The sequence below is a fragment of the Eleginops maclovinus genome, chromosome 19 (assembly GCF_036324505.1).
Source record: "Eleginops maclovinus isolate JMC-PN-2008 ecotype Puerto Natales chromosome 19, JC_Emac_rtc_rv5, whole genome shotgun sequence".
Classification (NCBI taxonomy): domain Eukaryota; kingdom Metazoa; phylum Chordata; class Actinopteri; order Perciformes; family Eleginopidae; genus Eleginops; species Eleginops maclovinus.
The window spans coordinates 9570975-9583788 of record NC_086367.1 but is presented as its reverse complement, the minus strand read 5'-3'; the positions used below and the strand labels follow the sequence as shown (position 1 = coordinate 9583788).

The 12814-nt window shown below is 41.8% G+C and overlaps 1 protein-coding gene across 4 annotated transcripts in view; it reads left to right on the top strand.

The window, feature by feature from the left end:
• The window catches only part of prkd3 (protein kinase D3), a 39087-nt gene that overhangs the window by 8276 nt on the left and 17997 nt on the right, over positions 1-12814 (top strand). For all 4 annotated transcript variants that reach the window (XM_063908909.1, XM_063908910.1, XM_063908908.1 and 1 more), the window contains one exon: positions 10232-10370. In XM_063908909.1, the coding sequence (XP_063764979.1) occupies positions 10232-10370 (139 nt within the window). The remainder of the gene's footprint in view (positions 1-10231; positions 10371-12814) is intronic.

The following is a 12814-nucleotide window of genomic DNA, read 5'->3' as shown; positions in this document are numbered from 1 at the left end:
TCATTCTGGCTGAATGGGTTTTCATTGTGATTATATTCAAGTGGTGGCAGCAGTAATTTGATTCTGCAGGAATCCTGGGCTTGTCCTTTTTTAGGCCAACCACGTGGGTTTGGAGCATTTCCTGAGAAACTCTACCAGTTTCCATTCATAAATTTATAACCGTAGCATAACACGGTTGTTGGCAGAGAGAGGATATCTCATTTCCCTTATTAATTTACTCATTAACCACCAGAGTTTCTCCTCTGCTTGAACCGGAGTTCCTCCTTCACTGCACTTGCTGACAACCTCAGCACACTTAGAGGACTTCAACCGTGAAAAATGAAGGGGAAGGGTTCCAAAGACATGCACACTGCCCTCTTTAAGATATTAAGCCTTGCTCATTTGACGTGGTTAATCGCTAATGTCACTTTTCCAAAATACCACATACAAATGCCACAATCATGATCTTATCAGATGTGTTAACACAGCACAAAAGTTTCTAACACCCTGCAAATGAAGACCACAGGGTTTCCGTTGTACACAGTCCTGTCAGCGTGGCATTATCGATCCCTTCAGTAGGAGCAGAATGTCTTATTCTGTGTTGTTTCCTCAGCACTGTTTGCCTTTCCTGTCTTTCAGTGAAGTGAGTGATCAGTCATACTGATAGGAAGGTGGCAGGGGAAGTGCAATTACATGTTGATTCAACAAGAAACTTACTGTGTTATGAGGGGAAATAGTCTCAAGAGATGAAAAAGCGCCACAGGCAAAATAAAATCAGAAGTATCACAATTCCGCTTTTGTTAGATTGGTTTGTTGGAGCATTTTTGAAAGCCAAAGGGAAACAGTCAGCCACTCAGCATGACTCTTTTTGTCACTGTGTGTCTTTCTCCGGCTGCACTCGCTGTTGGGTTTGTTCCCCTCAGAGCCGCTCCCTGTTTCCATATTCTCTCTTTGCTCCTGCGCTCCAATCTGCTGCGGTCGGCGGAGCAGCACAGCCTGTTCTGTCTGTGTTCCTGCGTTCAAATGGCTTTTTCTCCACACTGCACTTGCCATTATTCTTGTCTGTGTGTTTAAAATGTTCAGAGAAATCGCCTTTGGGGTGTCTTATGTTTTGAAAAAGGCGACAGCTTGACTGTTGGAATTTGGCTACGTTGAGTGTTTGGTTTAGTTTTTTGTCAAATGTGGTTCTTTCTTACATAGGTACAATTCTGTGAAACTGCTAATTCAACATAAGCAATGTCTGTATAAGCAGAACCTCATTATTTATCATAAAGAAAGAGAAAACCTCAAGCAGTTAGAGCCTGCCCACTTTCTGGAACACCAAACCAACGGCAATTATTAATGTTTCTGTTGAGCAACAGCAGCATGTTCCTACATCCTGCTATTACCGTTCACCTTCTGACCCCCTGCTCTGCCAGAACTAGAGAAAGTGCAGTCGCCATCAATCTCGCACACAATCCCCCCAGGTTCACCTGTTTATTTGCCCCGTGTGGAGGTGAATCTGGCGGCCTTTACTCCAAGCCCAGAGAGGGGAGATGGAGTGTGTACTGGACTTTATTTGCGAGGCGGAGGTGCTGGTGGAGGATCGCAGCGGGGCTATAACTCATCAGCAGTGTGCGGGGGCCTGGCCAAGCATGTCTTAGATCACACTGCTCTCTTCCTGAGAGGCCTTAGATCCTGTGACTCAGCCTTCCTCTTCTCCGCTTGGCCCTCTTCACACTGTTCATTCACACAACACTCATATGCATTCAAGCAAAAGAGATGACACATTTTCTGTCATGTATGTTAAAATATGTTTTGGTGTTATGAAGCCAAACCCCAGCTGGCTGTCATTGGGGATACAGTGGATAGCAACCAAACACTGACCTCATCATCATTATCTCCACTCCACTTCATTGCTCTTGTACTTCATGCCAAAATGACCACAGAAGAGTATTGTTTCTGGATTCTTATTTTTTTTAAAAAGGCTGGTGAAATAATTGCGGGATTTTCTTTGGAGAGCAACGCTTCGTATAAAACCAGGAAGAGATTTGGCTGGAAACCATCAGCCACTGCGGTCGATGTAAATTGGGTAAGCGGTATAGCTTTGTTAGCGTCTCCTGATGATTGAGCGAGGTTTAGGATGACAGGTGTAGAGTATCCTACAGAACGCTGTGGTCTGGACAAAGGCCTGGACCTGAACTTGGTGGTTAAGAGTTGTGATTTCACCTTGTCTGCACCAGAAATGGAGACGCTTGCATACTCTCGGTTTACGGTAAAAAGGAAATCGGCAGTGAATTAATTGCATATGAACACATGGCCCATTTTCTTCTCTAATGAGCCAGCTATGCGGCAGTCAGGCTCACACTTCTCTGAAACATACAGGAGGAAGAAGGAGTGAGAAGTAGTTGAAATTGATTGCTCAAACACTAGGTTGCTATGTCATTTTGTTGCGTCTTGTCCACACAAAGCTGATACATGCAGCAAGGGGAAGTAACAGATGAGTGATGGTGATGTTGTGTGGTGTGCGTTACAGTTTTAAAAGTGCATTGCTACAGTATGAGTGTAGCAGATATATTTCAAGTAAAGCTTTATTCCACGCTTGGCTGAGAAGCATTAGATGTCATTTGGACGTGTTGTGTTGATTTGAAGAACAAACCGCAATGACACAGCGTCATACAGCATGAACCTATGAATGAACCCTTCTGCCATATATTCTGCCACATGGAAGGAAACAACTTAGTCAGCGCTGGAGCGAGAAAGTCACAGCTCTTCTTGCCGCACTCCCACTAAACCGGTTTCCTTTCCGCTGCTTGTGGCTTCTTCAGTTTCTAACACTTCTTCCTTTCTGCAGTGGAAAACACGCTGCCTTCAGGAGGTGTGTGATAGTGTGTATGTTGTGGAGAGTGACGGGATGATTTCGCTTCATCCTGCAAGTGTACAAAGATGCCTGCTTGAATGTAAACCATATGCTCTTTCCGCCTCAAGCTACAGTGTGTTTCTCTTGGCCCGCTCCTGCAAACGGAGGAGCAAATAGTTTCATGTAATCTACGGTTGAAATAAAGCATGCATCTCTGCCTTTTTTCTCATGCACCGGCTGCAGAACAGACGGCAAGCATATTCTATGCTGTTGCTCGACACATCATGGATTGTGGTCAGGAGATTTACAGTATTTTGCTGCACACTGCAAAAGGATTTCTTGCGAAGTGAATCATACTGCGGGGTGTGTGTTAGACGATGTCAATTTGCATCACAAAGCTCTCTGTTTTGTAAGTGTTTCACCTGTTGCAACTCAGTAAAGCTCTCAAGTCCTCCAGGGATGAGTTCAATAAAATTGAGGGGGGCCAGGCGCTTAGAAAATGTAACAAAAACGTTGGACTAATCCTTTAACGCCTGTCCACGGTGTTCCAATACATTTATCCTGCATGTGTTCATTCAAAAAGCCTCATTTTTCTTAGTGCTTCAGATGTTGCATTCAAGATTCATATAATGTATGCACTCTTATTTCCTGATTAAAGGTTACAACATTTGAAATGTCAAAATACAATGTCAGTATCATTTTGGTACTTAAAATGAAATGTATTAGGTCTTAGCCACGTGTTAAAGGACTAGTCCAACCACTTCCACATCCAGTTATTTTTTAGATAAGAATTTGATTTTCTTGCCTTTTTCCTTAGTCATGATCGTTAAATTCAAAAGGCCACATTTTGTGTGCTTAAGATGTAGAATGAAATATTGTATTTGCATATTAGCACTCTTATTTCATCTTTTAGTTATAGCAGGTTAATTAGCCATGAGAAAGGTTGTTTAATTTGTGCACTTACGATTTTGGTAGGACTTCTGCACACTGTGTATTTCAGAATTCTGCTGACTGCTGATTCCAGTCGGCTCATGAAAAGTACAGTGAGTACATCTGCAAAGTAAATGATTTATAAATTATACAGCCAAATTACAGGATAACAACACTTAATATTGAACACGCCAGTGGAAAAGTGTGGAAGAGTGTTTCCACTGTGCCTTCTTTTGATGCCACACTCCAAGTGACAAATTAATTATGTGTATGCCCATTTCAAGTAATTGTATAATTCTCTGTGCATGTGTTTTTCGTACCATGCGTTCTGGAAAACTTTCACTTTGTATTAGATGAATAATATGTAATGAAAACAAATACAACTCCACAGTTGACTTTAATAAATTAACACAGTTTTCCACACAGTGTTTGAAGTGAATTGAAGAAAGTAATTACTCAGTTTTCCCTTAAGGTTCGCGTGAGCACATAATTGGATTTTCCGATGCATTCGTTTGCCGACTTATTGAAGTATTTTTTTTCTCTGTTGTGGGCATTAACATATACCTCAAAGTCAAACAATGGTTTCCCCACTGTTTTCAAATAAAAAAGTGTTTGTGAAACCCTCGCTTTGGCTCAATGGAACTTATGGTTTCATGACTAACTGTGGAGCACATGTTGTACATTTTATCTTCTGTACATCAAACCCAACATGTATATGTTGTTTTAGCGAGCTCTTTTCTTATTTTTCTCCTCTTTAATGTGTTGAAGGGACTCTCCCTACAAATGAAATCAGGACCAACAGAAACCAACATCTTGTGGCTTCTGGTGGAGGCTCTCTGGGGCTGTGTGATGCGTGTTGCACCACTATTAGATAATTGCAGGGGTATTAGTCAATAGTCTTATTTATCTGGTGAGAAAGCATCTTGTATCACACTCATCTTGTGACAGTCTTTATCTTGCACCTCAAGCTAAACCTTCTACCTCCTGACTCTGGTTAAATGTTTCACAGGATCTCAGTACCTTGATGGAAATATTTGGGTTTTGTCCTCTACCCTCTGCTGTTCTATTTTTTTATAAACAATATCTTTCTTGGGTTTATTGCATATTTGCCACAAATACAGATAGACAGTTACAATAATTATATAAGACATGTTCAATTGACCCTGTTATTATTAATCTATAAGTTGAAAAATATAGTTTACTTTTCTCACCAATAGGAAACTTTAAATTAAATTAAATGAATGAATAAATGACACACATAAAAACCCTCTAGTGCTGATATTAAAATATAAAGATATATATTTGAATAATACAATATTAATACATTAGAGCTTTGATTCTCTGCCTGGCCCCAGTCAGGCTGTTATTTCTTAAAGAGCCCCCATTAGGCTCGTTTTCACTTTGGAGCTTTGTGACTCTATGGTGACATGTTCAAGCCCAACATTTGAATAGTGTAAGGTTAAAAGGTCTTGACCATCATTTTATTGACAGCTTTGCTTCATGTTATTAATGTGTATAATGCCTGCTTACTTTGTTTGTGCTTTAATTTATCTACCAACTTTGCAACTCGTAGCCTCTCAGATTGATTTGCTTTTCCTCAATTTATCAGATGATAAACTGGGGACTGAAAACGTTTAACAACACTATTTTGAGCTCTTTTTAACTGTACTGAATTATTTTGGGGACTATTTTCAGACCTTTTGAAAAGGTATGGGATGTAAGTGCCGAATAGCTCAGTGGTTAGAGGCATTTCAGGCATCATCCCCTATATCTCCCCCTTTCAACCCTTCATCAGGCACATTTTAGGCCCAAAAATATCTATATATTTTAAAAGTGTCATTAGTTGCTGCTTAACATTATTGTGCACATGACCTACAGCTAACTGTGTTTATGAATAACATTTGAAATTGCACATGTGCAGTTTAAACAACAGTGTTTTCGCTCCTGCAGATAGACCTGGAGCAGGACATGATTTTCTCTGTAGCTGTCCTCCACATCTGTCTGGCCCGCCGCCAGACTAATAAAGGTGTGAGGCAGCCTGAGGTCAAGCAGCATACTTTCCTTACTGTAATCACATGGCCATCTGTCAGAGCCCATGCCCCCCGCTCAACACTGCTTCCCTTTCGCCACCCACCTCAGCCACACATCACACATGCACAGAAACACAAATGTCTAACCGCAGGATCATGTGAACTGTATTCTATTTGGACAACAGTTTGTATTCTCCTCATTGACGCAACATTGGTTTATTTGACTGTGATAGTGCAGACATTCAGCAGAACGTTAAACACCAGCTTTTCTTTCCATTTTTAATGTCAGATTAAATTAATGAGTTCTGATTTAGGAGTTACTTCCCCAATTTATCGTTTGGAGCTTTACAATGCAACTGATACTAGCTATGCATGAGAAAGCATCAATATTCCTGAAAGCCAAATGGCACACTTGGTTATTCAAACCAGATCATTTCTTCATGGCTGTCTTGAGGTAATTTGTTTTTGCCGCTCAATGAAATACGATCATATTTCAGATTCCCCCACCCTCCCCATCATCTCCCCTTTCCCCTCTCACTCTCCTTTCCTTATAACAGGATTTAGCATATCAATGGCGGATTAGCTCGTTTAACAAAAGCTTACTACTGCAAAGCCCCTTTCCACTCTTCTTTCCAGCCTGACTTGTGGACCTCACACACAGCTCCTCCGCACCGGGGTCTTTGGTGTGCGTGTGTGGTCGTGGCTTCTAGGCTGAATGGGTTTGCGTTTGAAGATGACAAAAGACATGCTTAGTCACTATTGGCTCTGAAGATGGTAGCATGTGTGGGGTGATGGTGTGTGGGGATGCACATGTGTACCGGAGGTTTGATTTTACATGCTCAGAGCTGAAAATATGTGTGAATGGAGAGATTTTCTGCATTGGTTAGCCATCAATTATACATTTATCTGGGTGATCTGAACAGCATACAGTAACATTGTGTCCGATCTATTGTTCTTGTACCTCTGGCTTCCTCTCGCTTTAATGGGGCATGGAAAAAAATAGTGTCCTCTGCCCTCGTGGCGTTTATGTTCTGGCCGACAGATGCTCCTGCTGTGGAATGGGACTCATTCTGTAAAGTGGAAAGTGTTGCACAGGGTGGGTGCCAAGGGGAGTTGACTCAAGCTGGTTAGATTTGGGCATCGACTCCTGTGCGTGCGGGCTTCCAATGCAGGCGAGTGGAGGAAACTCCCAACGTGACACTGCAGCCGGCTCAGGAAGGATGCCCCCCCTGCCTGTGTGGTGATGGTTTGAGCCGCATAGCATTAATCACCTTAGAGGGTGACAGGGTTTAGGATGTTGGTGTGTCATAAGGAGGGGGCGAGCTAGAAATGTTCCATCATACGGGCACGTGCCTTGTGTTTAGATCATTCCCCTATCATCTCAAGTTTGTATTTGCCATATTTCGGTGCAGTGGAGATCATTAGTTGATGGTGGTCCCCCAATAACATAGAAGAATGAGAGTGTTTTTATACAATTCATTTTATTTAATTTATTCCAACATACATGGGCGAAGCCTGCCAAACACATTCTCTTTAACCTGCCGCTCTATTTAAGCTGCCAGATCTGCCTCACTAATGCTGCTGCTTCCAAAGTCAAACTAAATGCTGCTTCTAATAAACATATCAAAGAAACACATGAGGGGTCTGACTGAACTGCTTTTGGCAGAAACACGTGAACCTTTCAACACATCCAGGCCCAATGAGTTTGTGAAGGCGTACCTTTAGTTTGCAATGTGATTGGTAGTTTATGTCGTAACTCAACGTTATATCTTGCAACGGTTCATACAATATCTTCCGAAAAGTGATTTTGTTATTTTTCATACAGTGCATTACGTTACCGAGGTTCAGGAAAACATTTAGTCAGAAGGACTCTCGTTCTGGTGAAAATAAGTCTCTTTGTTTCTTAACTTCCATATGTGGCATTATTTAGAAACGTAAGTTAGTGACAAAAGAAACCAAACCATCCACCCTGACCTCCTCCCTACACAGACTGTCGCTCTTTGTAATACTACACCTGACTTTTTCTTTAATTTCCTAACAAATTATTTTTTCATTCCTTTTCAAAAGTTCAATGAACAGTCAATGAGAACAGCCTGAGGAGCTTTATATTTCTACATACAAAATGCCTCAAATTAATTTGAGGCTGGGACGGTGTTTTTTTTTTGTAGTGTGTCATTTGAAAACAAGAAAACAAGTTAATTTTACTCTCTAAATGCACACTTTAACCTCACACAGCCCCAGCAGCCCCATTTAGGAAGCAGCGATTGTTGGGGTAATTATGATATGGTAATAATGCAGTTATTCAACACTTGTTTTTTTTCAATTTACCTCAAGTATAATCTAGTAATCTAATTCTAGCCCAATACATTGGAGGGAAATATAATATAATATAAATTTTCCAGCAGTGCAAGGCATTGTGTGCAGAACAACTGTTGCTTATCATGTTGACCATAAATATTGCTTTTCGGGCTAGATGTTCCTTATTCCTAGAACATCCAGACAGTTCATGAATGCTATTCTAAGAAGGGTCTCTATGGGAAAAACCCACCGCTGTACAAGAAGTGGTTTTATGATGTAGTTCTTTATTAATCCCTGAAGGGAACTTGCGTGTCGCCTTTGACAACCCACTTTTTTGTTGGAGTGTTTCAAAGACCCATGCATGCCTCAGTTTTCTGTTCAGAATTACATTTTCACCTTCATACGTCTCATTCGTCTGGCTTTGTTGACACCAATCATCTGACACACCCGTGTTTTTCTGACCCATCAATCTGTCTTGCTGTCTCTGAATGTGTGTTTCTTGGCAGCTCAAAGGCTCCAGGTGTCTTGTGCGTCCCGTGCCCAGACGCTCTGCCAACCCCGGTGCTCCTGGACCGTGGTGGCATTGTTCTACGTGGCTCATTGTGTGTGACCCTGGTTCAGAGGGAAACAGCTGGTGGATCCTCCAGTACCAGCCTGCTTGGCACAGAGACTGGGCTCAAGCCACGGTGTTAAAATCACTGCGCCTCGTTCCCTACTTTGATACAAACCATGCTCTGATCATCCGTCTCCCACTGATGGCACTGTCAGGATGTTACGCTGTCCAGGACAGGAGAGCTCTTATTGCACGCTTCAATTTTCAAATGTACGTGTACAGTAGATATTTGGATATCCCTGTTGTGTTTGTCTTTGTGTAATTTTGGTCGAGCCCTTTAACTTGTGTCAGTTCTCTAAGAAGCTATGGGCTGCCCTCAGTACAGGAAGTGACTCAGTATTGACTGGCGCTGCACTTCCTGTGAGCTGATTCTCCTCTACTCCTCTCAGGATGTTTACCTCCTCCTCCTCCTCCTCCACGTCTCCCACCCTCCTCTCCGCCCCTATTCTTGATCCCATGACTTAACGTCGGTGCACTCAGCTCCAGGTCAGACCCGGCTTGTCTGGGTTTAGTTTGGCACAAACATCGCCAGTGACAACAACTGCTGAGTTGGGGGTCTTGGCCATTCTTGAATCCAGCTGATTTTTCATTGTGAAACAATATAGCTAATACTTACTGTGCAGTAAAATGTTGTTTTACATTTAAAGATGTTTCTGGATTAAAAATACATGTGTGTTACATTTACAGCTGAAAACGTTGGTTGTGCTAATTTGAGCTCCTTTATATACTATTGAGCAGCTTAATCTACAGCAATGTATTTTATTCTATCAGATCATTATATGTGTGCAGCATTGTTGTCCTGTGATTACAATTTAAGAAAAACAGCAGTGTTGTAGTCTCTGTGACTTCTTATCCAGTGGATTTAGGAGGTTGTTTTAAATAGTTTAATTTGCTTGAGAAGTAGGATCATTTCTCAACACATTAAGGAACGCTTCATCTTTCAGATTATCACAAACATTAAAATCCAAAAGATCAGGAGATGCATGGTTTTCAAAGAGTAACATAAACTGTAATCTGCAAAGGAACTGAAACTCTGATTACTCTGGAAAGTAGGCGAGTAAAAGGTACAATGGTTGCCTCTGAGATGTAGTGGAGCTAAATAGAAGTACTACTACTTAAGTAAGGTACTGGGGTAAATGTATTTAGTTACACTACTTCGACCTACTTCTTTATTGAAGGTCCTTATTGTGTAATATCCTCCTGCTTTATAGTGTAGAGTCCTTTAAAGGGAGAAAAAGAGGTGTGAGCAGGAGCTCTGTTCCCGAGTCACTCGGTTCAGAATACTCCAGTCTCCATACTGTTGGTGATGTAAGCCACTGGAAATTACCTAATAAAAGTGTGTGTGTCAGCCTGTGTATGTACAGGAGGTTGAATACAGAAAAGATTGTAAATAGGGTTGATCTGCTTCTCTTTCTTGCTCTCCGTATCAGATGTGGACACACCACAAAGCATTAACAACTACATCCAGATAAACATCTGTCACTATTTATCAGGCTTTTTAGAACTTCACTAATCTTCCTTTGCATCTCCACCTCTCTCCAGTTCCCAGAGTGTGGCTTCTTCGGCATGTACGACAAGATTCTGCTGTTCCGCCACGACTTGAGCGACGAGAACATCCTGCAGAGGCTCACCTCAGCCGAGGACATCCACGAAGGAGACCTCATCGAGGTGGTGCTCTCAGGTATGTGAGGCGCAGTGAAACTGTAAATGGATGGCTAGTTGAATGAATTTTGCATATTGCAATTTTTCTCTAGTTTGTAAGGTTAGTTAGAACGGGAGCAAAGCAGTTTTAAGATGAATTGCTGCTTAGCATCTTTGGGAAAGAAGGGATAACATTGACTCAACAGACCTTTGTGAACTGTTGCTCTTGGCAAATACAAAGGTACATAATGAACCCAAGGTTTTCATCACCCAGTCTCAAGAGTTTATACTTATTTATGTGAATATTTAAGAAGGTTTTAAGTTCATCTTTGCTCTAATCTTGGGAACTTAGTGGGACATTTGAAAGAAGATGCCAACAGGATAATACATTATTTTTGAACTATGAATGTACACAAAACAGGACACTACTTTATTTTAATTTAATGATTGACCTTCTTTTGCTCATATCATATTTTGAAATATCAGATTGTCCAAAGAAACTTAGACTCAAGGTTTTGCTTCTTAAGAGCTTCAAAACAGAATACAGGCTGCTGAACCAATGGCAAGTCACTTTGACAAAAACATTGGTAAACAGGGTCCAGGATGAAAAATATTTACCCTTTAAAAAATCACATTTTCACCATTCACTGCTCTTCCATGCCCATCAGCCTTCATTACAAAGTGACACTTCAGTGCGAATTTGTCACATAAAGTAGGAAACAGTAGGATTGTAAACAGAGATCTGAAGATCCACATGGAGGATTCTCTAAACGTCTGATGGCTTTATCACTATTCCTAGTCTCCTCCTGACTCAAAAACTTGCATCAAGCAGTACAAACAATGGTCTTAAAGGGGGTCTATTTTCTCTTATGGGGTTTTCCTTTCCTGTAATGTATTATAATGATTTTTTTGTGCATGTTAATGGTCTGCAAAGGCTAAAACCTCAAAGTTCCCTCCAGAGGGAGTTTCTCCCCATCACTCTCTCCCTGCCTGAAACACCTCGATTGGAATCCTTTGTTTACTTCCGTACATGATAGGCTAAGGGGCAGTAAATCTCTATGCCTTTGATCAATCAAAACAGAGCTGCCCGACTGCAGCACAGGCAGTATGAGAAAAATGAAGACATTTTTGATCATTAAAGCATGGAAACATGTCACAGTAGAGACACAAAATTCAAACATGAACCTAACAATTAGTATAATAAGGCCCCTTTAAACGAATAAACTGGAGGAAGCTTTACATATTTTTTTTTTGTGCCGGGTCAAAGTTAACTCACTAGCCAGTAAACACAACCCGGAGTGTCAGAAACTTTCCGTCTAAATTAAATATATATTGTTGTAAAATGTGATGTTTCCAATTGAATCAGTGCGAGTGAATCATCCTACGCTCCAGTTGCTCATTCACCTGCTTTTCACTGCCATGAATGTCTTTCCTTTCTGCCCCATCACATTTTCCACCTTTTCTAGCAGCTTTGCAGGTGTTCAATTTGTCTTTGTCATTTCCTGCAATGAAAGAATCCGCTTCCTGCGCGCTGCTGAGACCAACAAACGGCTTTAGAGTGTCTGTTCTGCTCTAATCTGTTCTGCAGCTCCATCTGTCTCCACTGGGAAACACCTGACACCACCTGCGCTGAATATCTCCCCCTCTCTCCTGGGCTCAGAGTGTTGTTTGCAGGGATTTAGACAGGGGATGATTGTATAGGTTCAGGATCTGAGGATACTTCAGGCATCAGGCTGAGGAATGTAGACTAAAGACTGGAGAACTTCCTTCTTTTTGTTTCTCACTGTCTGTGTTTTTCTTGTGCTTCTCTTTTGTGTCAGTCTTTGTTGCTCTCTTTCCCTCCCTCGCTTTCTCTCATTGTAATCCCTCCTACCTCGACAAATCCATCTGCAGGTGTAAGCTCCAGCAGCAATTTATAGCCAGAGATATAACTCCTGAAAGCCGTCATAGAAGATCTTTTGCTACACATGCAACACTTGTTGTTTTTTTGTTACATTTCATCCCACACTCAATAAACTTGGCCTTCTTCACAAAGAGGGGCTTTACATGTCATACTCTTGATCTCTGTTTGAGAAACGGGAGAAACATTCCCAAGCCCTTCATTTGGTTGGGAGAAAATATGAGGCTTTTTTACGCCCCGCAATTTGTCTCCTGTCATCTTCCGTTCAGTTTCCCTTAACCAACCTGTTGTTGGATTCCGCGGCTGTGGGAGAGAGCCCGCCTGAATATCTCTCTCGCTGCGAGAGGGAGGCAGAAGTGGCTTTTTCTTGGCTGTGGGCTCAAAGAAGAGGGTTTGTTTTTCCTGCAGTAAGTGATTGTAGTAGAGCCGCGGAGTGTAAACACGCTCTGATGTGCGGGGCGGCCCTGGACTCGGCGGACACTGCGCAGGCCATCCCGGCCCATGAGGTTTGAGGTCTGGCCTGACCGATTGTGCTTTTGTTCAGCCCTTCACTCCCTTAAATTCCCACCCAGTTTCACAAGCTG